The sequence below is a fragment of the Aethalodelphis obliquidens genome, unplaced genomic scaffold (assembly GCF_003676395.1).
Source record: "Aethalodelphis obliquidens isolate GAN/ISIS:26980383/991018 unplaced genomic scaffold, ASM367639v1 scaffold1, whole genome shotgun sequence".
Classification (NCBI taxonomy): Eukaryota; Metazoa; Chordata; class Mammalia; order Artiodactyla; family Delphinidae; genus Aethalodelphis; species Aethalodelphis obliquidens.
Window position 1 is genome coordinate 55,149,288 of NW_020837945.1, and position 26,700 is coordinate 55,175,987.

General features: G+C 38.8%; 1 protein-coding gene across 1 annotated transcript in view; it reads right to left on the reverse strand.

Moving 5' to 3' along the window:
* Nucleotides 1-26,700, reverse strand: part of MYH15 (myosin heavy chain 15) — a 169,846-nt gene that overhangs the window by 54,878 nt on the left and 88,268 nt on the right. The window contains 11 exon segments of the mRNA XM_027118388.1: nucleotides 7,625-7,929; nucleotides 7,932-8,013; nucleotides 11,789-11,879; nucleotides 14,977-15,122; nucleotides 16,776-16,879; nucleotides 16,882-16,951; nucleotides 18,313-18,462; nucleotides 18,465-18,559; nucleotides 23,310-23,316; nucleotides 25,180-25,301; nucleotides 25,304-25,434. Coding sequence (XP_026974189.1) covers nucleotides 7,625-7,929; nucleotides 7,932-8,013; nucleotides 11,789-11,879; nucleotides 14,977-15,122; nucleotides 16,776-16,879; nucleotides 16,882-16,951; nucleotides 18,313-18,462; nucleotides 18,465-18,559; nucleotides 23,310-23,316; nucleotides 25,180-25,301; nucleotides 25,304-25,434 — 1,303 coding nt within the window.

A 26,700-nucleotide genomic window follows, 5' to 3' on the forward strand; every position in this document is an offset into this window, starting at 1 on the left:
CATTGGTCCACCAGAGACCTCCTGGCTCCACATAATATCAAACGGCAAAAGCTCTCCCAGAGACCTCCACCTCAACACTAAGACCCAGCTCCACTCAACAACCAGCAAGCTACAGTGCTGGACACCCTATGCCAAACAACTAGCAAGACAGGAATACAACCCGACCCATTAGCAGAGAGGCTCCCTGAAATCATAATAAGGTCACAGAAACTCCAAAACACACCACCGGACGTAGTCCTGCACAACAGAAAGACAAGACCCAGCCTCATCCACCAGAACACAGGCACCAGTCCCCTCCACCAGGAAGCCTACACAACCCACTGAATCAAACTTACCCACAGGGGGCAGACACCAAAAACAATGGGAACTACGAACCTGCAGTCTGTGAAAAGCAGACACCAAACACAGTAAGTTAAGCAAAATGAGAAGACAGAGAAACACAGAGCAGATGAAGGAGCAAGGTAAAAACCCACCAGACAAAACAAATGAAGAGGAAATAGCAGTCTACCTGAAAAAGAATTCAGAGTAGTCATAGTAAAGATGATCTAAAATCTTGGATATAGAATGGACAGATAGAATGAAACCTTTAACAAGGACCTAGAAGATGATGAACAACAATGATGAACAACACAATAAAGGAAATTAAAAATTCTCTAGAAGGAATCAATAGCAGAATAACTGAGGCAGAAGAATGGATAAGTGACCTGGAAGATAAAATAGTGGAAATAACTACTGCAGAGCAGAATAAAGAAAAAAGAATGAAAAGAATTCAGAACAGTCTTAGAGACCTCTGGGACATTAAATGCACCAACATTCGAATTATAGGGGTCCCAGAAGAAGAGAAAAAGAAAGGGACTGAGAAAATATTTAAAGAGTTGAAAACTTCCCTAATATGGTAAAGGAAATACTCAATCAAGTCCAGGAAGCACAGAGAGTCCCATACAGGATAAATCCAAGGAGAAACATGCCAAGACACATAGTAATCAAACTATCAAAAATTAAATACAAAGAAAAAATATTAAAAGCAGCAAGGGAAAAGAAACAAATAACATACAAGGGAATCCCCAAAAGGCTAAGAGCTGATCTTTCAGCATAAACTCTGCAAGCCAGAAGGGAGGGGCAGGACATATTTAAAGTGATGAAAGGGAAAAAACTACAACAAAGATTACTCTACCCAGCAAGGATCTCATTCAGATTTAACAGAGAAATTAAAACCTTTACAGAAAAGGAAAGTTAAGAGAATTCAGCACCACCAAACCAGCTTTAAAACAAATGCTAAGGGAACTTATCTAGGTGGGGAAACATAAGAGAAGAAAAAGACCTACAAACCCAAAATAAATAAGAAAGTGGTAATAGGAAAATACATATCAATAATTACCTTAAATGTAAATGGATTGAATGCCCCAACCAAAAGACACAGACTAGCAGAATGGAAACAAAAATGAGGCCCATATATATGCTCTCTACAAGAGACACACTTCAGACCTATGGACACATACAGACTAAAACTCAGGGGATGGAAAAAGATATTCCATGCAAATGGAAATCAAAATAAAGCTGGAGTAGCAATTCTCATATCAGACAAAATAGACTTTAAAACAAAGACTATTACAAGAGACAAAGAAGGACACTACATAATAATCAATGGAACAATCCAAGAAGAAGATAAACAATTGTAAATATTTATTCACCCAACACAGGAGCATCTCAATACATAAGGCAAATGCTAACAGCCGTAAAAGGGGAAAACGACAGTAACACAATCATAGTAGGGGACTTTAACACCCCACTTTCACCAATGGACAGATCATCCAAAATGAAAATAAATAAGGAAACACAAGCTTGAAATGATATATTAAACAAGATGGACATAATTGATAGTTAAAGGACATTCCATCCAAAACCACAGAAGGCACTTTCTTCTCAAGTGCTCATGGAACATTCTCCAGGATAGATCATATCTTGTGTCACAAATCAAGCATTGGTAAATTTAAGAAAATTGAAATCGTATCAAGTATCTTTTCTGACCAGAATGCTATGAGACTAGATATCAATTACATGAAAAAATATGTAAAAATTACAAACACATGGAGGCTAAACAATACACTACTTAATAACCAAGAGATCACTGAAGAAATCAAGGAGGAAATCAAAAAATACTTAGAAACAAATGACAATGAAAACATGATGACCCAAAACCTATGGGATGCAGCAAAAGCAGTTGTAAGAGAGAAGTTTATAGCAGTACAATCCTACCTCAAGAAACAAGAAACATCTCAAATAAACAACCTAACCTTACACCTAAAGCAATTAGAGAAACAGGAACCAAGAAATCCCGAAGTTGGCAGAAGGAAGGAAATCATAAAGTTCAGGTCAGAAATAAATGAAAAAGAAATGAAGGAAATGATAGCAAAGATCAATAAAACTAAAGCTGGCTCTTTGAGAAGATAAACAAAATTGGTAAACCATTAGCCAGACTCATCAAGAAAAAAAGGGAGAAGACTCAAATCAACAGAATTAGAAATGAAACAGGAGAAGTAACAACTGACACTGCAGAAAAACAAAGAATTATGAGAGATTACTACAAGCATCTATATGCCAACAAAATGGATAACCTGGAAGAAATGGACAAATTCTTAGGAAAGCACAATCTTCCGAGACTGAATTAGGAAGAAATAGAAAATATAAACAGACCAATCACAAGGACTGAAATTGAGACTGTGATTAAAAATCTTCCAACAAACAGAAGTCCAGGACCAGATGGCTTCACAGGCAAATTCTATCAAACATTTAGAGAAGAGCTAAAACCTATCCTTCTTAAACTCTTCCAAAATATAGCAGAGGGAGGAACACCCCGAAACTCATTCTACAAGGCCACCATAACCCTGATACCAAACCAGACAAAGATGTCACAAAGAAAGAAAACTACAGGCCAATATCACTGATGAACACAGATGCAAAAATCCTCAACAAAATACTAGCAAACAGAATCCAACAGAGCATTAAAAGGATCATACACTATGATCAAGTGGGGTTTATCCTAGGGATGCAAGGATTCTTCAATATACACAAATCAATCAACGTGATAAACCATATTAACAAATTGAAGGATAAAAACCATATGATAATCTCAATAGATGCAGAGAAAGCTTTCAACAAAATTCAACACCCATTTATGATAAAAACCCTCCAGAAAGTAGGCATAGAGGGAACTTACTTCAACATAATAAAGGCCATATATGACAAACCCACAGCAAACATCGTTCTCAATGGTGAAAAACTGAAAACATTTCGTCTAACATCAGGAACAAGACAAGGTTGTCCATTCTCACCACTATTATTCAAAATAGTTCTGAAAGCTTTAGCCACAGCAATCAGAGAAGAAAAAGAAATAAAAGGAATCCAAATCGGAAAAGAAGAAGTAAAGCTGTCACTAGTTGCAGAGGAAATACTATACATAGAGAATCCTAAAGATACTATGAGAAAACTACTAGAGCTAATCAATGAATTTGGTAAAGTAGCAGAATACAAAATTAATGCACAGAAATTCTTGCATTCCTATACACTAATGATGAAAAATCTGAAAGAGAAATTAAGGAATCACTCCTATTTACCACTGCAACAAAAAGAATAAAATACCTAGGAATAAACGTACCTAAGGAGACAAAAGACCTGTATGCAGAAAACTATAAGACCCTAATGAAAGAAATTAAAGATGATACAAACAGATGGAGAGATATACCATGTTCTTGGATTGGAAGAATCAACATTGTAAAAATGATATACTACCCAAAGCAATCTACAGATTCAATGCAATCCCTGTCAAAGTACCAATGAAATTTTTCACAGAAGTAGAACAAAAAATTTCACAGCTTGCATGGAAACACAAAAGACCCTGAATAGCCAAAGCAATATTGAGAAAGAAAACCAGAGCTGGAGTAATAGACTCCCTGACTTCAGACTTTACTACAAAGCTACAGTAATCAAGACCATACGGCACTGGCACAGAAACAGAAATACAGATCAATGGAACAGGATGGAAAGCCCAGAGGTAAACCCATGCACATATGGTCACCTTATTTTTGATAAAGGAGGCAAGAATATACAATGGAGAAAAGACAGCCTCTTCAATAAGTGGTGCTGGGAAAACTGGACAGCTACATGTAAAAGAATGAAATTAGAACACTCCCTAACACCATACACAAAAATAAACTCAAAATGCATTAAAGACCTAAATGTAAGGCCAGACACTATAAAAACTCTTAGAGGAAAACAGAGGCAGAACACTCTATGACATAAATCAAAGCAAGGTCCTTTTTGACCCATCTCCTAGAGAAATAGAAATAAAAATAAACAAATGGGACCTAATGAAACTTAAAAGCTTTTGCACAGCAAAGGAAACCATAAACAAGACAAAAAAATCACCCTCAGAATGGGAGAAAATATTTTCAAATGAAGCAACTGACAAAGGATTAATGTCCAAAATATACAAGCAGCTCATGCAACTCAATATCAAAAAAACAAACAACTTAATCCAAAAATGGGCAGAAAAACTAAATAGACATTTCTCCAAGAAGATATACAGATGGCCAAGAAGCACATGAAAAGCTGCTCAACATCACTAATTATTAGAGAAATGCAAATCAAAACCACAATAAGGTATCACCTCACTCTGGTCTGAATGGCCATCAATAAAAATCTAGAAACAATAAATGCTGGAGAGGATGAGGAGAAAAGGGAACCCTGTTGCACTGTTGGTGGGAATGTAAATTGATACAGCCACTATGGAGAACAGTGTGGAGGTTCCTTATAAAACTAAAAATAGAACTATCATATGACCCAGCAATCCCACTACTGGGCATATACCCTGAGAAAACCATAATTCAAAGAGTCATGTACCACAATGTTCATTGCAGCTCTATTTACAATAGCCAGGACATGGAAGCAAACTAAGTGTCCATCGACAGATGAGTTGAGAAAAGATATGTGGCACATATATACGATGGAATATTACTCAGCCATAAAAAGAAACGAAATTGAGTTATTTGTAGTGAGGTGGAAGGACTTAGAGACTGTCATACAGAGTGAAGTAAGTGAGAAAGAGAAAAATAAATACCGTATGCTAACACACATATATATGGAATCTAAATAAATAAATAAATGGTTCTGAAGACCCTAGGGGCAGGACAGGAATAAAGACGCAGACGTAGAGAATGGACTTGAGGACATGGAGAGGGGGAAGGGTAAGCTGGGACGAAGTGAGAGAGTGGCATAGATTTATATGTACTACCAAATGTAAAACAGATAGCTAGTGGGAAGCAGCCGCATAGCACAGGGATATCAGCTCGGTGCTTTGTGACCACCTAAAGGGGTGGGATAGGGAGGGTGGGAGGGAGACGCAAGAGGGAGGAGATATGGGGATATATGTATATGTATAATTGATTCACTTTGTTATAAAGCAGAAACTAACACACCATTGTAAAGCAATTACACTCCAATAAAGACGTTTAAAAAAAAAAGAAAATACTTTAAATATAATCAGAGGAAATAAAAGAAATTGCAGGGGTTAAAGGAGTAGGATGTAGTGAGGTATACACCTACTTGTGGGAACTAGTCTCCAAAGATGGCCCCCCAGGGAGCCACAGTCTCTGGTATTTGCAGCCATGTATAGACATTACCCCTGTGACTCATCACTGTTGGGAGTCACACAGAATCACTCCACTGTATTGTAAGCCTTCCTCACAAGAGTTTTTGCACCTTTGGTCTCTTGGAATATTTGCTTTTAGTGCCCTGAATTGCCATGTAAGAAGTCCAACTCCCCTATGCCTGCCATGCTATGAAGAAACCCAAGTTAGCTACATGGAGAGGTCACACAAAAAGAGAGATTTCCAACCAGCCCCCAACTGTCTAGCTATCCCAGCCCAGGAGCCAGACACACAAATGAGTAAACCTTCGGATGATTCCAGTCTCAACCGCCATCTGCGATAAGCCTGTCAACCTCCAGAACCAAGAGAGAGAATAATAAATTATTGTTTTAACTCTAAGTGATTTGTTACATATCAGTAGATAAATAGAACATTACTTTTTGGTCAAGGAGTCAGATTAAGACAGATATGGACAGACTTTGCTTTTTTCTCAAAATACCATTCTTAGTGTGGAAAAGCCTTTTGTTTTTGGCAGTGGGTGAATAATGTCCATGTGGAAGAATATTTTATTCTTTGGAACAAGAAGGAAATAAATGGATGAGTGAATAGCTTATAAGGTGAAGAGAAAAGTTATAATTAATGGTCTTAATCTTATCAGTAAGATGTTAACATTTATTAAAAGGAAGGATTCAGAAAGGCAGCATTTATTAAAAGGAAGGATTTAGAAAGGCAGGGTTAGAAGTCTGTTTCTCTTCTAAAATAAAACAAAGTGAGTTAGAAGAACAAAGAACTTCTGAGCAGCAATGAAATTCTATAGGAAGTTGGAAAGTATAAAATTCACACCTAATTAGTATGGATTTATGGTGAACCTATCAACAGCTTTATGATTTTATGACTTCCTACTAAAATGTACAGAAACAGAAGAGTTCCTGAGGATGAAGGAGAAGCAAAGAGTATGAAGAGAGTGAGGTCTTCCAGGGCTCACTTGGGCTGACAAAAGAAGATGAAGCCTACAAGGGCAAGGAGTGAGAATATTTTCATTGTTGAGGACAGAATCGATACAAAATGCAGAATACAGAAGAGACAGAGGAAGAGAGGTCCTAAGTCCTCACTAGATTTATATTTTAAGATAATTGGAGGTGGGTTGGCAGGGACAGTGGAAAGAAAGAGAAGGAAAAGCAGGGTAGTTGTGTCTCTACTCAACGTGGTCTTTAAAGGAAATTAATGCTAAACGTTTCAGGAGTCACTCAGTATCTGAAGAAATTCTACATTTTTCTGACCACCGTCCATAAAGATCAAGCTTTATTGTTGGTTCGTCTTTCCCAGGTGACTATAAATTCTGCTCACAAGGACAATTTGGCACCAGCTACTTGCTCTGTGTGACCTCAAGCAAGGCTCCTCTCAACTGCCAGGAGGTAAGGCAGCTCTTACCTGTGATCTGATACTAGTCATTCAAGATGAGAGCTGGCAGTGTAGAGATTAATGGGCTCAGTGAAGAAAGAACATGTGATAAAGTTTCTCCTAGTGTTGGCTCGTTAGAGATGCCAGAGGACATGAAGGAGAAAAAGTTCTCTCCTCCCCGCAAAGCTATTTGTGCCGCCATTTGTTCAGAAGGACTCAAAGTACCTGAGCCCCACCGTGGAGTGCTCCCAACTCAAAGCCATCCTTCAAGAGAGAAGCACCACTCATGAGCTAGTGGTTTCACTTGTCCAGTCTACTTACTACATCATCACTAGAGAGACCCACAAGGAACATGGACTGGAATTCCAATGAAACCAGAAGCCACTGTCAGGCTACCTTCAGGGGATGGTCATGTGACTTTAACAATCACTGAGACCTGATCTAGCCAATCTGAAGATCTCTAGCCTCCACTAGCAAATACTCTGAGTCACCAATTTGCTCTAACTTTCTTTTCCTTCCCCTCCTCTGCCTACTTCCATGTCCTAAATCCTCAAGGAGGGCTTGGCAATGTTCCTTACCTTAGCTCTGGTCATCTGCTCAACATGGGTCAGGACATCATTCACTTTGAGCTGCAGGTCACTCTTGTCTTTTTCCAGTGTCTGCTCGACCCGTTGTAGATTTTCTACCTGGCTCTCCAGCTCAGCCAGGCTGTCTCCGTGCCTCTTCTTCAAAGAGGCAGAGGTTGCCTCAAAGTGCAGTGTGGACTCTTCCATGTCTCAGCGGAGCTTCTGGAATTTTGTTTCTTGTTTCTTAGTTATTTCCAGTTGAGCCAACCTGGCCCCTGCTGTCTCCTCCAGCCCCTCATTCAGGTCTTCCAGCTCTCGGTGAGGTCAGTTCTCTCCTTTTCTACCTTGGCTCGAGTGGTCCTTTAAGCTTCCAGTTCGTCTTTCAAAACCTGTATCTGAGCCTGTAGCAATAAATAATTTTGATTTTACTAAGCACTTGTAGCATATTTTATATTCAAGAGCTCTACTGTATTTTTTTTTTATTTCTCACAACTAACACTTTTGGTTCTCATTTTATAGTTAAAGAAGATAGAATACAGAGAAATTAAATGATTTGATCCAAACCAATACCAAGAGCAGGATTAAAATTTGTAATTCCTCTCAATTTCCCAGGCTTTGGTGATAAGCAACCTCATTATACTATATACATGAAGAGGAAATTTTAATAAAGAGCACTTTCCAAAGGAATAGAAAATATTTTTCATATAACAAGGAATCATTTTAAAGAGAGCTTATTAAAAAAATAACATGATGAATGTTATATACAATACCTCATTTATCTAGAATTTGCTTACCTGACAACCTCAACTATTGGAAACTTGGGCAAAAATCTGATTAATAGACTAAATATTTTGAGTTCAAGCAGCTAACTCACAAGCATCAATTTAATTTTACACACAATTCTGACAAACCTGGTTACTTGGTTTCTTAGTCTGTAGGTGATTTAAGGTAGCAGGAAAATTGAAATAAAAAATAATTTTAATTTGGTGGAGGAATGAGACTATTAAATTGGATAGTAATCTGATATCATTAGAAGCAGAATTATAAGACAAAGAAAAGTGATAAGAACTCTCAGAGCCCAAAAGTCTTTCAGTGTAACGGCAAAGAGCTCAACAAATCTTGATAGCATCGTTGTGGGACAGTACAGTAAAACCAAGGATGGTGGGCTTCCCTGGTGGTGCAGTGGTTGAGAATTTGCCTGCCAATGAAGGGGACATGGGTTCGAGCCCTGGTCTGGGAAGATCCCACATACCGCAGAGCAACTAGGCCCGTGAACTACAACTACTGAGCCTGCGCGTCTGGAGCTTGTGCTCCGCAACAAGAGAGGTCACGACAGTGAGAGGCCTGCGCACCATGATGAAGAGTGGCCCCTGCTCGCCGCAACTGAAGAAAGCCCTCACACAGAAACGAAGACCCAACACAGCCAAAAATTAATTAATTAATTAATTAATTAAATAAAATTTAAAAAAAAAAACAAGGATGGTCATTAACATCACCTTAAATAATTAGGCATAGGTTAGAGTATAGGGAAAAAAGGATAACTTCTATTTTAGAATATTAAAAATTTCATTAAATAAGAGTATGATTGCTGAGAGGAAGCTAATTTCTAGACCAGCCCATTAAGTAAGGCTATCTAATCTGTAGATGAGTTATGACAGAGAAGGTGCCAAAAAATGTATGATTTCCATATCCAGGTAATCGTGATCCCCTTCCAATTAGTTATCTTGGGATCCAATACCTTTATTTATAACAATACTGTCACTGAACCAAACATTTCTGAAACATTTCTTTAGAAATAACTTTAGTGCTACAGTAATCAAGACAATATGGTACTGGCACAAAAACAGAAACATAGATCAACAGAACAAGATAGAAAGCCCAGAGATAAACCCACGCACCTATGGTCAACTAATCTATGAAAAAGGAGGCAAAGATATACAATGGAGAAAAGACATTCTCTCAATAAGTGGTGTTGGGAAAACTGGACAGCTACATGTAAAAGAATGAAATTAGAACACTCCCTAACACCATACACAAAAATAAACTCAGAATGGATTCGAGATCTAAATGTAAGACTGGACACTATAAAACTCTTGGAGGAAAACATAGGCAGAACACTCTTTGACATAAATCACAGCAAGATCTTTTTTGATCCACCTCCTAGAGTACTGGACATAAACACAAAAATAAACAGGTGGGACCTAATGACACTTAAAAGCTTTTACACAGCAAAGGAAACCATAAACAAGATGAAAAGACAACCCTCAGAATGGGAGAAAATATTTGCAAATGAATCATCAGACAGAGGATTAATCTTCAAAATGTATAAACAGCTCATGCAGCTCAATATTAAAAAAACAAACAACCCAATCCAAAAATGGGCAGAAGACCTAAATAGACATTTCCCCAAAGAAGACATACAGATGGCCAAGAAGCACATGAAAAGCTGCTCAACATCACTAATTATTAGAGAAATGCAAATCAAAACTACAATGAGATATCACCTCATACCACTTAGAATGGGCATCAACAGAAAATCTACAAACAACAAATGCTGGAGAGGGTGTGGAGAAAAGGGAACCCTCTTGCACTGTTGGTGGGAATGTAAATTGATACAGCCACTATGGAGAACAGTATGGAGTTTCCTTAAAAAACTAAAAATAGAATTACCATATGATCCAGCAATCCCACTGCTGGGCATATACACAGAGAAAACCATAATTCAAAAAGACACATGCACCCCAATGTTCATTGCAGCACTATTTACAATAGCCAGGTCATGGAAGCAACCTAAGTGCCCATCGACAGACAAATGGATAAAGAAGATGTGGTACATATATACAAAGGAATATTACTCAGCCATAAAAAGGAATGAAATTGAGTTGAATGAAAGTTGTTGAGACGTGGATGGATCTAAAGACTGTCATACAGAGTGAAGTAAGTCAGAAAGAGAAAAACAAATATCGTATATTAATGCATGTATGTGGAACCTAGAAAAATGGTACAGATAAACCAGTTTGCAGGGCAGAAGTTGAGACACAGGTGTAGAGAACAAACGTACGTATGGACACCAAGGGGGGAAAGCCGCGGGGGGGTGGGGATGGTGGTGTGATGAATTGGGCGATTGGGATTGACATGTATACACTGATGTGTATAAAACTGATGACTAATAAGAACCTACAGTATAAAAAAACAAAAAACAACTAATACTAAACTTTCTTTGGGTTATTTGTATGGAAATATGTTAATATAAATGTTTCAGACATTAAAAATAAAAAGAAATAACCTTTAGATTGTATTTTTTAAATCATCAGGGTAAGAAAATTTGTATTTTGGATAAATTGAACATTTTTTGGATAAAGTATCATTTGAAGAGAAGTCTGGTGAATATGATAGGCAGTCACTTGGAGATTAATATTATCTGAAAGCTTGCCCATAAAGCAGTGAGACTGGTCTAATTTGGCTCAGAATATCTCAGAAGGTAATAATCAGAAAAAAGTTCCAAAATTATTTTGAATAATAGTTACATTAGTGAGATAACTACTTACCTTCAAAGGAAAAAAATCCATCTGCATGTATACATGAGGAGTTAAACGTATCCATGCTTTAAATTACTTTATAATGTGGTCATATAGTATAAAACAGTTGCCTGGTCTAAAACTTATAAATAGCTGCCCATTATCAAATAATGTTTTGAGGCTACAAGTAGCTACAAGACAGATTTTCAGCATAATTGCCTTCTAATCGCAAGAACTAATCATCATAAAAAATTAAATTGGTAGCATTGAATGCTTACCATGGGTCAGGCACTAAGCTTACCACTTAAATGTACTGTTGCATTTAATTTTAGCTCAAAGGTTGTCAGGAGGATTAATGACTAAAAATGTAGATGTCCAGGGTTTTAGCACAATACCTAGTTTATGTCAAACATTCAACAAATTAGCTACTTGTTTTTTTATTACCTTCGTGATTAGGAAATCTAAGCTTAAACAGTAATGTTCTCCAGAGTCACATATCTACAGAATGCCAGGTAACATTCTCAACCACTGCTCTTTTCTGCCTCATCTATAGTTGGCTAGAGCTATGGGTACCTTGGCAGAGCATTTGTCACTGAAGTGTCAATCATCACCCATGGATCTAACTACAGGTGCACACAGGTATTTGATAAATGATTACCTGGAGCTCTTTAACCATCTTCTGAAGCTGAGCCACCAGGCCTTTCTCATTCTCCACCTTTGAGCTCATCTGATTCATTTCTAATTATTTCCTGTTAGGGAAAAGAGGTATCAAGTGGAATTGCTCAGAGTAATAACATTTTGTTTAAATGTTCTTTAAGTTATAGTAATAACACATGAAGTCATTCACTGTAAAAAATTCAACTATTACATCTATAGCTGAAGTCTTCTTGGCTATTATACCCAATCTCTCTTCCTTGCCTAGAGGTAACCACCATAATCAGTTCGGTGTGAATCCTCCAGACATTTTTCTGAGTATTGACATATGTTTGTGCTTATATATCAGTACAAATAGTTTCATTTTCTTTACTGTGAAAGGTATAATACTGTATACATTTGAATTTATAATTCTACAACATTTTTAACCCAATAATACATGGAGATTTTTCCATGTTGGCCTACACATAGATTACTTCACTTAAAAATTAACTGTGACATAGTAGTTTATGATTTAGATATCATGTGGTTATTTATCCATTTCCCTATTAATAAACATTGAGGTTTTCCCCCAAATTTTACTTTTACAAATAATGCTGTTCATATACATGCACCCTTGTGTACATGTCAGTGTCTCTACAGAGTGGATATTGAGCAGGGAATTGGTGCGTCGGTTATAGGTATGTGTTTAAAAACTTATAACCTTGCCCTTTGGCCTCCAATAGCAGTGTGAGGTTATTTCTCTACATTTACACTTAACATTAGCACACTTCTAAATTTTTCCTAATCTAACAGATGAGTATGTCATTGTTTTATAATGAATGTCCTTGTTTACTAGTGAGGACAGCATGTTATCAACTATGAGGATTTTAAAATGGGCAATAAAACAAATGAACTGTGTCCGTTGCCCATTTTTCTGTTAGGTTGTTCATCTAATTATTGAATTATAGATTTTCCTTTAATACTCTTGATCTTTATTTTTTGATATCTGCTGCAGATATTTCTCCCACTTTCTAATTTGCCCCAGTTTTATTTATGTTGGCTTTTGCCACATAAATGTTTAAAATGTCGAGGTATCAACATCAAATTTATCAATATATTCCTTTTATGCCTTTGGATTTTTGTGACTCAGTCTGACCTGCCAGTTTCCTAAGACTTACCACCTATATTGTCTTTTAATGGTTTTTGCTGTTTTTTTTTTAATTGAAGAACATTTAACAGGAGATCTACCCTCTCAACAAATATTTAAGTGTACAATTTTATTAACCATAGGCACAACATTGTATGTCACTCTAGAACTTAATCATCTCTAGAACTTAATCATCTTGCACGATGGAAGCTTTATGCCCATTGAAGAGCAACTCCACATTTCCCCCTGCCTCCAAGCCCCTGGACGCCACCATTCTACTCTGTTTCTATGAGTTTGGGATGCCTCATATAAGTGGAATCATGCACTATTTGTCCTTCTGTGACCGACTTATTGCATTTAGCATAATGTCCTCCAGGTTCATCCATGTTGTTGCATACGGCAGGATTTCCTTTAAAAAGAGGCTGAATAATGTTCCATTAAGTGTATACACCACATTTTCTTTACCCATCCATCCATCAGTGGGCATTTAGGTTGTTTCCATATCTTGGCTATGGTGAATAATGCTGCATTTTCTAAAGATTTTAAAGCTTGATTTTTGCATTTAATTCTTTAATGAAACTGGATTTTGTGTTTGTGTGAATAGCGTGAGGAAGAAATTTAACTTTTATCTCAGAAGATGAAGAGCTTATAATCTGTGTTATTTATTAAGTATTCTATCCTGTCATCACCATTTTAAAATGCCACATTTTCATGTATTGTCTCCATATATACATAGGTCCATTTAGAGAAAATGCTGTATAATAAATTTATCATTTCCTGAAAACATGGGTTTCTGAAATGCCAGAGCTCTTTGACCTGTGGCCTACAAGGACATAGAGTATCATTTTCACTTTGCTGAGCTGAAACACAATCTTCAAAATTGAATGCTTAGGGAACTCTATCATCATTTTACCTTTCACTGTTCCGTTACATTCATAGGGTTACTTATTTCATCTTTTCCTACCTATCAGGTCGGAAACACCTATCAAGTTCAGTAACTTATTGGCAGGCTATTAATCAAGTCTGACCACAAGCATGTGTAATGGAAACTCATGTACACAGACAGGAAAACCAGAAGCTCATAGTTGCTCACTTGACTTTCTTCTTCACTGTGGGCTCCAATAACCAGTGGGCTCTCAGCTTTAACCTGGCCTTATCTCACTCTTAGATCTCACTGTTTCCCTCTCTTATTTGATCTATTCCAAATAACTGGAAAATCCCTAATCGTTAGAAGAAAGTCTAGCTGGGGACTCCCCTGGCAGTCCAGTGGTTAAGACTACGGGTTCCCCCTTCAGGGGGCATAGGTTCAATCCCTGGTCAGAAAACTGAGATACTGCATGCTGCATAGCTCAGCCAAAATTTTTTTAAAATATGGAGAAGAAGAAGAAAGTCTAGCTGAACAGAGGAAGACAAAAGGGACAAGGTGAGAAAATCCATTTCACTGAATGATGAAACTAAACTGAGAGGGCCGTCTTGCCCTGAGCTCCTTGGGAATCCATGTGAACTGAAGGTCTACTGATTTTGATCATGTTATGTTTTGCTTTCAGTTTTAAGGTTTAATACTTATACAGTAAATTATTTGACCAAAAAAAGTTAGATAAATGTTAATGAGGTTATATCTGGCAAATAAGTTTTGTTTTGTTTTTTTTTAAATGATCAGATGTTATATGGGACTTCACATTAGGATTTCTTTTCTTTTTTTTTTTTTTTACTTTAGGCCATTGGTCTCATCATGAGTAAAAGAAGTGAGCGATTTTTATTTTGACTTGTAACTTCAAATTCCAATAATTCGCATCTCCTGTGCCTTACACCTTTCATTCGCATCTACTGGTCAGCCTCCTCAGTTACTTTCTTGTAGGTTATTACATAATTATAAAAAGAAAGTTCACATAAAGTCTAGCAAAAGAAAAAAAAATCATTTCCTAGGCTTGTTATCCTTCTTATCCTCCCCTTCAGGTCTTAAGACATCTGGCCCTAGGGTCATGAGGATAAATGACATGAGAGAGCTGTTTCCTCCAATAAAAGGTCTCCCAGAATCTCGAGTCAACAGAAAGGTGACTCACCTCCTCAGCTTTCCTGCTAGCTGCAGCTGCCTGCTCTCCAGGTCCTCCATGCTTTCCCGGTTCAGCTTTACCTCGCCCTCCAGTTTGCACTTTTCCTTTTCCCAGTTCACTCTCTCTTTGCTCTCCTGTTCAAGGGCACCCTCAAGCTGACAGAAGGAGACATTATTAAGCCCAATAAATAAGTAAAGTTTATACTTTACTAGATGTGTTCATTAACCACTTACCTTCTGGAAAAAGAAAGAAAAATACAAGCAGAGTCTGTAAATGATGCCCAGTTATGTAGATATTTTAAAATAAATATTGTACACATCAATAGGACAACAAAAGAATCTAGAAATCACGGTGATGAAGGAAAACTTTAAAGATTAAGGAATACGTGTTCTAGCCTACAGAAGAAGCCAATAATAGATGCCTAGTGAGCCCTTGTTTGATTGCTTTCCAGTGATGGGAAGCTCACTTCTTCACATGGCAGCTCATTTCATGGGTAGATAAGTCCATTTACTCAGGAGCACTTCTTCATAAGAAGCCAAAGTAGTCTCTGTAAGTTCATCCCACCGGCCTAAGCTCTGCTCCCTGGAGCAGCACCAAGCAAATCTGTCTCCACATGATCATTCACGAATATTAGGCAGCTGTCCTGAGTCTTCCAACTCAGTATCACTGACCCTTTCAAACGCATCTCACATGGCATGATTTCCACACCCTCCTTTACCACCTTGGTACCCTCTATGGTCCATAACATTGTGTCATATTCTGGTACCTCCAACAAGGTGATCAGAACATTCAAGTTCTGTCTGTAGTGTTGCCAACCATGATGTTGAGGTTAGCTTAGCGGGAGGCTAAATAACAGTTACAAAATGGCTAGTTTTCAGTGATATATTTACTTTGCCACAAAAGAAGCTATTTCCTGTGGCTAGCAAAAGATATAAAATTCGAATAGGGGAGAAGGGAGAATTTCTGGAGGGCATATGCAAAAACCTGAAAATAAATGAACTCTGCGAGAGAACAAGTGTGTGTGTTGTTTGCACACAACCAATAAATCCCCATATTGAGGCTTTGTGAGATATGTATCAGTGGAAATAGGAAGAGGAGTGAGACGACTAATAGGTAATAGAGGAAACTGATAGAAAGGCATGAGGAAAAAAGAAGCAGATAATAAAAAAAAAAAACCCTAACCACCCTTGTCAGCAATTTAATAAAGGCTAAGCTTTGGGGACTAATAAAACAGTGAATGCACACACTGTCAGCTGGGAGGAAACAGGAAGAGTGATGAACCTAACCACTGAGGCTCATCTGAAGCATCTTTATTTCACAGGGTATTTGGAGGCAGAACAGGGGCACCATCTCCAGAATCTTACAAGTGTTTTCCAATACTGTTGGTAGAACACAGCTTGTGACTTACATATCTTTTTACTTTAATAAACCTCAGTGCATGGCTGGAGACACAACAGGGCCTTAAAGCAATCCTTCAGTACTAGTGTCAGATAAAGCGCCAACATATCTGCAGGGCAAAACACCAGGTTCTGTGGGGAACAGTCAGTCAGACTGATACCCCTTCACGATTCATCTCAGTGTTCTCCCACTGCCCAGGGTTGTGTGAAAGTTGCATATAAAAACAGACAGATTACATGCTGGGGCCTTTCTTCTACTGTAGTGGCTCACCTCTTATTTCTAAATAATGAGGGAAACTAACCATGCTACTAAGTTTTCCTGAAAATGTCAAGATAAATGAACTAAGTAAAACGTGGAGGTTTGTACAGATGTAGACACACAGCTAACTAGCAAGACATATCACTACTGACCTCGTTCTCTGGCTGCTCTAGTGTCAGCTTGGTTTTGCTCAGGGTGAGGGTTTTCTCCTCTTCCGCGTGCAGGTCCTCCAGGGTCCGCTGGCAGGCCTCCCGCGCACCCTGGCTGCTCGCTGAAGTTTGCTGACGTCCTCACTGAGAGACTCCACCTCCTCAGTCAGATTCTTAACCTGTGGGGAGAAGACGACAACAGTTCCATGAGAGCCACTTATGGAAGGTGGGGTATAAACACTAAGGGCCATCTCCTCTCTTTTCTAGGACCAAAAATCTCATGCGGTATCCACTGTCATAAAGAACTAAATTTAGCCAAATTCCTGATGGACTTTTTAAAACTCTAAATTCACTTTTTCTTTTACACACAGACACAAATGATCTGTTAGCTCTCCTGGTCGGGGAATGGGGTATTCTGGTTAATCAAATATTATCAGCATAGTGGCTTCCCTGGTGGCACAGTGGTTGAGAATCCGCCTGCCAATGCAGGGGACAAGGTTTCAAGCCCTGGCCTGGGAAGATCCCACATGCCGCGGAGCAACTAGGCCCGTGAGCCACAACTACTGAGCCTGCGCGTCTGGAGCCCGTGCTCTGCAACAAGAGAGGCCCACGCACCGCGATGAAGACTGGCCCCCACTCGCCGCAACTAGAGAAAGCCCTCGCACAGAAACAAAGACCCAACACAGCCAAAAACTAATTAATTAAAATATATATATATATAAAATCAGCATAGGTCAGTGGATGGCCAGTATTCAGAGTGCCGTATTATTTGTATAACAAGAACACCACTAAAGGTAATTTAGCTTTCTTTAGAGTATTCAGGGCAATATTAATCTTGTGCCTCAAACCCTAAGAAAGTGGCAGTTAAAGAGAGTTCCAGCTGATAAAATAGGCAAAGGTGTAAGCCATTTATATCAGGTCCAAGTGCTTTTTATGAAAGGGAACTGATGTACAAGAGTTGCTATTTAGTCATCTGCCAAAATTACGATATTATTCTGGAGACTTTCTTTTTTTATCAAAGGTTTGATACAGACCCCTCAGCTGACTTCAGTCTATACACAGATGCACAAGATAAAAACCTCAGTTAAAATGAACAAAACATTAAGGTCCTTAGCTGGAATTAAAATGACATCTCAAGGTCAAGTTCCAAATCAACGACAGAGGTGGGAATTCAGACGTGTCCCAAATCACCTTTCAATAAACTGCATCCTGTTCCCTCTCCTTCCAAAAAAGGATACTTAGAGAGGCCCAATGAAGCCATTTTGCTCTTTCTATCAGATTTCACATGCAATTAGATTGGAACAAATGAAAACGTTTCATTTGGGAGATTAAGTGGGGTTCCATAAATTCAAGTTGGAACTTTGAATTAGGATGGCACAGTTCACCAGATCCTTCATTTGATGCCAGTTCTGACTCCCAGTGCTGTAAAGTTGCGGACCACTGTGTTAATTAATATAAACAGAGCAAGTCTGGTCCTGGAGCCCGATTGAGAGTGTGGAATTCAGGCATCTAGGCCTTCCTGACATTATAGAAAAAGTACCTTGTACTCTGAAGCACGCTTCTCCTTCTGTGACTTTGCCAATAGTGTCTCCAGGTCATCCATTTCTTTCTTCTTCGACGCGGAACATTCATCTCCGAGTCTCCGCCCTCCGGCAGTCAGCTGGGAATTTACCTCCTCTTCTTCCTCCCCCCAACCCCCAACGCAGGCAGCGCCTGGACGCTGGCCTCCAGCTGGATCTTGGATTTAATCAGCGACTCGCGCTGCTCTTCAGCATTTGCCAGGGTCTCTCGTTCCCGCCATGATGAGGAGAAAATTGTTGCCCACAGCTGGAAGTAATTTAACAGCCAGGCGAAATGCTGCTTAACACACAGCAGAGAGATAATTGCCTGTCCTCTGCCCGGCACTTTCACCTACCTTTCCTAAGCAGTTGAAATAATATTCCCAGTTCCCTGACCCTATGGTTGAGAAGTGGAGGAGTTGCTTGTGTTTGGAGGTGCTTTTGATCTTTCAGGCCATTCAGTAGATTAGATTACCTCTTCTAAAGCACTTAATAGAATCCTGGTGGGCTAAAGGAGCTAACATGCCTCCAAAAATCAGTGGTGTGCTGATTAAATCACAGCTACTGGAAGCATCCCTGCAGGCATATAGTTTGAGGGCGGTACCTGCTCAGAATATGGTCTTTTAAGAAAGTGGTGTTCCCTCAGACAATAGAATATTTATAATATTATTATAAGGACCCTGATGCACTTATTTAATATATAAGCATCTTCTAATAAATAGAGCTGGGCTGTATATTTTTTTATTCATAAGCTGAATTTACAATTCATGAGGTTCCTTGAATATCACTAACTAGACTTTACTATTATTTCCAACTAAAATATTTTTCTTGAAGGTTCTGCCAGCAGTAAATTCCCCAAGTTATAACCATAGAGTGTGCAATCCTCCTTCCTCTTATTTTTTCAAACATACTGCTGCCAGCTCTCACTGTGTGGCCCACTCTTTCTGTGTTATGGTCCAAGTCAAAAAAGAAGGGACCGATTGCTTTTTGCTACAAAAGCACCTGTGTAACTTTGAACTCCTTTCATTTGTCTCCATTTAGAGGCTAAATAAAACCTCTTTTCTGTGAGCAAGTTCTTAATTACTAGAGGTCTTGTTGTGACATAACTTCACACATATCTCCATATTTCATCTTTAGACCTCATCCATCCTCTGCAATTTGGGCAATCAATTACCTAACTATTTGCTTGGCTCACATTGTTTCATCTACTTAGATCAAGAGCAGAGAAGGGCAAAAATCCAGGCTATTGGATCCTGGCTAACTCTCAGCCTGTCTGCCCAACAAATGGGGCTCAAAGAGGCACAGATGGGGGAGGTATAAAATAGTGAATCCCCAACATCATTGAAGACCCAAGAGAAGGGCTAAACTAAAAACAAACAAAAATGTTAAGGATCCATGCATATCAGAGAAGCTTCCAATGCTTGAGCAATAATGGGGATATTTGATCTTAGCTCATCCCAGGTTGACAGGCAGAATAGCTCTTTGCTCTCTTCCATTCAGCACTTGTACAGGACCTGTCACCATCACCAAATGAAGCCAACAATCCAATCGACCATCATCGATCCTCTCATTTAACATGATGGCAGGTTTGGGGCCAGCTGAGCAGTGGTGTGACAGCTTAACAGTAGGGACATCCTTTCCCCAGTGGCAGTTATTTTCTCATGTACTCACAGTGTTAATTGAAATGGGTTCACTCAGTGCTTCCGGTATTTTGAGTTAGTGAATAATTTGAAAAGAATCCTTGTTTCCTTGATTCCTACTGTATGGAGGTGTGTTTCTTAAAAATCAATGAGATAAGAAAAAATCAATGAGATAAAATATTTCATAGCCAGGTCAGCTTTTTAAATCAGTTACAATTTGAACTCATCTCAGCCTTCCAGGACTTGCCCTGCAATTGGCTTCATGTGTCTCCTATGCTCCCCACAATGATCTTTATTCATGTATCCCAGACTTTTACCCACCTTTCCCTTCACAAGTTGGGTGTATTTCTATCCCCACATCAGCCCAGGTAGTACTGGCCACTCTTTTTGTTGAGAGGAAGAATGATGAAAACTAGGAGGCCAGGTCTCATCCTAGGCTCCCTGTGTCCTAAGCCAGACAAAATATGATATTACAAACTGTGATTCTCACAATATGGATCTTAATGTAGGTTTGGAGCGGGGCCCAGGAATCTGTATTTCTAACAAGCATCCCAGGTGAGGCTGATACACACTAAAGTTCTTGAACCACTGCTATATTAAATATGTATCAGAAATGTGGGTCTGAATGTAAACTCTCGTAAAATATGGCCTATTGGAACACTGATGGGTAGCAGAGTCCCAAAAGAAACGAATAACTTGGGTCAGCCTAAAACTACTAAATTTTCTGTTTTCCGTAAGTCCAAAAAGCAGGAAAAATACAATATATTTATATAATGTATTTGAACCCAGTATTATTTAACTTAGCACTGTGCTAAGTGCAGTGGAGAGTACAATAAAGGTGGATAAAATTTCATACCTGCCTTTGGGATGTAACAGTAGTCCTGGTAGCTAAAGAAGAGGAATAAAAAAGGGAGTGAATAAGGGCACATCGGCATCAGATTAGAGATGGAGGCTCAGATGCCTGGGCCAAGGGTTTGGATCCTATAATGCACATATTGCAGGATCTGAAGCTTGTTCATCAGGGAAGCAACATATTTGTTCAAGACAATGGTTCTCAATCCTGGCTGGATATCAGAATCACCCATACAGATGATTTGGACCCACACAAGACCCACTTAGTCAAAGTATCTGAGAGTGGAGTCTAGGCACCTTTCTTTTTATTTGTTAATGCTTCACAAATAACTTTGATGCAAAGTCAAGGTTGAAAACTGCTGTTTTAAGAACTCACCTCATTGTGATATTGACTTGGACTGGGAAAGGGCAAGTAGGGAGATCTAAATCAGGAAAACCAGTTAGGGGCATACTGCAATAATCCTGAAGGTCTCAGTAAAGCTTTTCTCAGAACCTATTAAGATCCTATCTTTTTTTTTTTTTAACACCTTTATTGGAGTATAATTGCTTTACAATGGTGTGTTAGTTTCTGCTTTATAACAAAGTGAATCAGTTATACATATACATATGTTCCCATATCTCTTCCCTCTTGTGTCTCCTCCCTCCCACCCCTTTAGGTGGTCACAAAGCACCGAGCTGATCTCCCTGTACTATGCGGCTACTTCCCCCTAGCTATCTATTTTATGTTTGGTAGTGTATATATGTCCATGCCACTCTCTCACTTTGTCACAGCTTACCCTTCCCCCTCTCCATATCTTCAAGTCCATTCTCTAGTAGGTCTGTGTCTTTATTCCCATCTTACCCCTAAGTTCTTCAGGACCTTTTTTTTTCCTTAGATTCCATATATATGTGTTAGCATAAGGTATTTGTTTTCCTCTTTCTGACTTACTTCACTGTGTATGACAGACTCTAGGTCCATCCACCTCACTACAAATAACTCAATTTTGTTTCTTTTTATGGCTGAGTAATATTCCATTGTATATATGTGCCACATCTTCTTCATCCATTCATCCGATGATGGGCACTTAGGTTGTTTCTATCTCTGGGCTATTGTAAATAGAGCTGCAATGAACATTTTGGTACATGACTGTTTTTGAAATATGGTTTTCTCAGGGTATATGCCCAGTAGTGGGATTGCTGGGTCGTATGGTAGATCTATTTGTAGATTTTTAAGGAACCTCCATACTGTTCTCCACAGTAGCTTTATCAATTTACATTCCCACCAGCAGTGCAAGAGTGTTCCCTTTTCTCCACACCCTCTCCAGCATTTATTGTTCCTAGATTTTTTGATGATGGCCATTCTGACAGGTGTGAGATGATACCTCATTGTAGTTTTGATTTGCATTTCTCTAATGATTAATGATGTTGAGGATTCTTTCATGTGTTTGTTGGCAATCTGTATATCTTCTTTGGAGAAATGTCTATTTAGGTCTTCTGCCTATTTTTGGATTGGGTTGTTTTTTTGTTATTGAGCTGCATGAGCTGCTTGTACATTTTGGAGATTAATCCTTTGTCAGTTGCTTCATCTGCAAATATTTTCTCCCATTCTGAGGGTTGTCTTTTGGTCTTGTTTATGGTTTCCTTTGCTGTGTAAAAGCTTTTAAGTTTCATTAGGTCCCATTTGTTTATTTTTGTTTTTATTTCCATTTCTCTAGGAGGTGGGTCAAAAAGGATCTTGCTGTGATTTATGTCACAGAGTGTTCTACCTATGTTTTCCTCTAAGAGTTTGATAGTTTCTGGCCTTACATTTAGATCTTTAATCCACTTTGAGCTTATTTTTGTGTATGGTGTTAGGGAGTGATCTAATCTCATACTTTACATGTACCTGTCGAATATTCCCAGCACCACTTATTGAAGAGGCTGTCTTTTCTCCACTGTATATTCTTGCCTCCTTTATCAAAGATAAGGTGACCATATGTGCATGGGTTTATCTCTGGGCTTTCTATCCTGTTCCATTGATCTATCTTTCTGTTTTTGTGCCAGTACCATACTGTCTTGATTACTGTAGCTTTGTAGTATAGTCTGAAGTCAGGGAGCCTGATTCCTCCAGCTCCATTTTTCATTCTCAAGATTGCTTTGTCTATTCAGGGTCTTTTGTGTTTCCATACAAATTGTGAAATCTTTTGTTAGAGTTCTGTGAAAAATACCAGTGGTAGTTTGATAGGGATTACATTGAGTCTGTAGATTGCTTTGGGTAGTAGGGTCATTTTCACAATGTTGATTCTTCCAATCCAAGAACATGGTATAACTCTCCATCTATTTGTATCATCTTTAATTTCTTTCATCAGTGTCTTATAATTTTCTGAATACAGGTCTTTTGTCTCCATAGGTAGATTTAGTCCTAGATATTTTATTCTTTTTGTTGCAATGGTAAATGGGAGTGTTTTCTTAATTTCAATACAATCTTACCTTAAGAAACAGGAAACATCTCAAATAAACAACCTAACCTTGCACCTAAAGCAATTAGAGAAAGAAGAACCAAAAAACCCAAAGTTAGCAGAAGGAAAGAAATCATAAAGATCAGATCAGAAATAAATGAAAAAGAAATGAAGGAAACAATAGCAAAGATCAATAAAACTAAAAGCTGGTTCTTTGAGAAGATAAACAAAATTGATAAACCATTAGCCAAACTCATCAAGAAAAAAAGGGAGAAGACTCAAATCAATAGAATTAGAAATGAAAAAGGAGAAGTAACAACTGACACTGCAGAAATACAAAAGCTCATGAGAGAGTACTACAAGCAACTCTATGCCAATAAAATGGACAACCTGGAACAAATGGACAAATTCTTAGAAATGCACAACCTGCCAAGACTGAACCAGGAAGAAATAGAAAATATGAACAGACCAATCACAAGCACTGATGTTGCGACTGTGATTTAAAATCTTCCAAAAAACAAAAGCCCAGGACCAGATGGCTTCACAGGCAAATTCTATCAAACATTTAGAGAAGAGCTAACACCTATCCTTCTCAAACTCTTCCAAAACATAGCAGAGGGAGGAACACTCCCACACTCATCCTACGAGGCCACCATCACCCTGATACCAAAACCAGACAAAGATGTCACAAAGAAAGAAAACTACAGGCCAATATCACTGATGAACATAGATGCAAAAATTCTCAACAAAATAGTAGCAAACAGAATCCAACAGCACATTAAAAGGATCATACACCATGATCAAGTGGGGTTTATTCCAGGAATGCAAGGATTCTTCAATATATGCAAATCAATCAACGTGATACACCATATTAACAAATTGAAGGATAAAAACCATATGATCGGGCTTCCCTGGTGGCGCAGTGGTTGAGAGTCTGCCTGCCGATGCAGGGGACACGGGTTCGTGCCCCGGTCTGGGAAGATCCCACATGCCGCGGAGCGGCTGGGCCCGTGAGCCATGGCCGCTGAGCCTGTGCGTCCGGAGCCTGTGCTCCGCAACGGGAGAGGCCACAGCAGTGAGAGGCCCGTGTACCGCAAACAAACAAACAAACAAACAAAAAAACCATATGATCATTTCAATAGATGCAGAGAAAGCTTTCAACAAAATTCAATACCCATTTATGATAAAAACCCTGCAGAAAGTAGGCATAGAGGGAACTTACCTCAACATAATAAATGCCATATATGACAAACCCACAGCAAACATCATCCTTAATGGTGAAAAACTGAAACCATTTCCACTAAGATCAGGATCAAGACAAGGTTGCCCACTCTCACCACTCTTATTCAATATAGTTTTGGAAGTTTTAGCCACAGCAATCAGAGAAGAAAAAGAAATAAAAGGAATCCAAATCAGAAAAGAAGAAGTAAAGCTGTCACTGTTTGCAGATGACATGATACTACACATAGAGAATCCCAAAGATGCTACCAGAAAACTACTAGAGCTAAGCAATGAATTTGGTAAAGTAGCAGGATACAAAATTAATGCACAGAAATCTCTGGCATTCCTATACACTAATGATGAAAAATCTGAAAATGAAATTAAGAAAGAGCCTGTCTTTTGATTTGCTAATGGGTTACGTGCTAACTACAGAACTTGAATTAAGATCCAGAGCTTCCTGACTCCCATGATAGATTTCCATCTGTTTATATAGTTAAAACCCATCTAAAAGTTTGTCCCTTTTTCAAAGACATACTGTCAATGAAATCACTTCACTGTAAAGGGTGTCTCTCTAAGTGTTTCCACTGTCTGTGTTGGATGAAATTCTACAGTATTTGCATAGCACGTGCCTCTATTTTTTTTCAAGTCAGTACTGCCTGCAAAACAAGGGAATCTAATTAGAAACTTGATTTGAAGAAGAAATGGTGGGGCTAGTCACAGCCTGCAGCTGAAGAAGCAAGTCATTCTTTTCCTGGTGTAGGGAGATTTGCTTGGCTTTCAGCTCCTCCCTCGGAGATTCTGATTTCGCCAACGCTTTTTGCAGCTGCACACACTCTTCCTCAGTCCAGCTACCTCCTTTCCCGTTCCAGCAGATCTAACAAAAGGTTTGATCTTGAAGAAGAGCCTCATCCACGGCCAGCCCTTCACAGCCATGAAAGCTCTTACGTTCCACTGGATCAAAAGAAGTGCATCCCTAAGTTGAGGGGGAAAAAAAGAAAAGAAAAGAAAGTTAACCTAGACTATTTAAAAGAGTTACTTTCCGGATTTCCCTGGTGTTGGGTGGTTAAGAATCTGCCTGCCAATTCAGGGGACACAGATTCGATCCCTGGTCCAGGAAGATCCCACATGCTGCGGAGCAACTAAGCCCGTGCACCACAACTACTGAGCGTCCGAGCCACGTGTTGCAACTACCGAACCCGTGTGCTGCAACTACTGAAGCCCACATTCATAGAGCTCGTGCTCTGCAACAAGAGAAGCCATTGCAATGAGAAGCCCGTGCACTGTAATGAAGCGTAGCCCCCACTTGCTGCAACTAGAGAAAGCCCACACGCAGCAACGAAGACCCAACGCAGCCAAAAATAAATAAAATTTTAAAAAATAAAAAAATTTAAAAGTAAAAGAGTTATTTTCCAAATTAAGATCCCTAATAAGCACATCTTTTTAGGAGTCATTATAAATCCTCATTAGTCTTCAAAGCACTTCTACATCCAAGCTCTCATCTGATTCTATCAAAAACCCTTTGAGGGACTTCTGGGGCTAACAATGTTGTGGACTATTTGTCCTGAAAATGTTTCCACTACAAACATCCTTTAAATGAGAGCTGACCCTTAAAGAGGGTAAGAACTATAGAGGGCGCTAAAAAAAAAAGGCAGAGCGAAGAGTGAATGCTTGTACAGTTTGACCATCCTTATGGAAGGAGGAAGCCAGGCTTGGTATTGTAGGGTTTGTATTTTTATATCCTTGTGGATAAAGAGACAGGCTGTGATTTTCAAAGAATTTCACCCTTAATGAAAAGGAGGATTTAAAAATTCACCCACTGGCACAGAGAGAAGTCAAAGAGAAGCACATCTGATTTGGTCTGGGCTCAGAGTGAAGAAAAAAGATCCTATGCTAAGAATGTTTTTTATATACTATGAACCAGCACCACCGGCGTGTTTGAGATTTAAATTATACTACCTGATTAGTGTAGAAATACACAAGAAATTAGCATAATCATTTTTTTACACTGGTAATAAATACCCTTTGGGCCCTTGGGGGAAAAATACAAAAGTGCACTGAAGAAAATACCCTAAAATCAAGCACTAGAGATTTTCTTAAAGTCCCCTTGAAGATGAGCTTACAGTTCAAAATTACAAAACACATATAGAGGGGCTTCCCTGCTGGCACAGTGGTTGAGAGTCCGCCTGCCGATGCAAGGGACACAGGTTCGTGCCCCGGTCTGGGAGGATCCCACATGCCG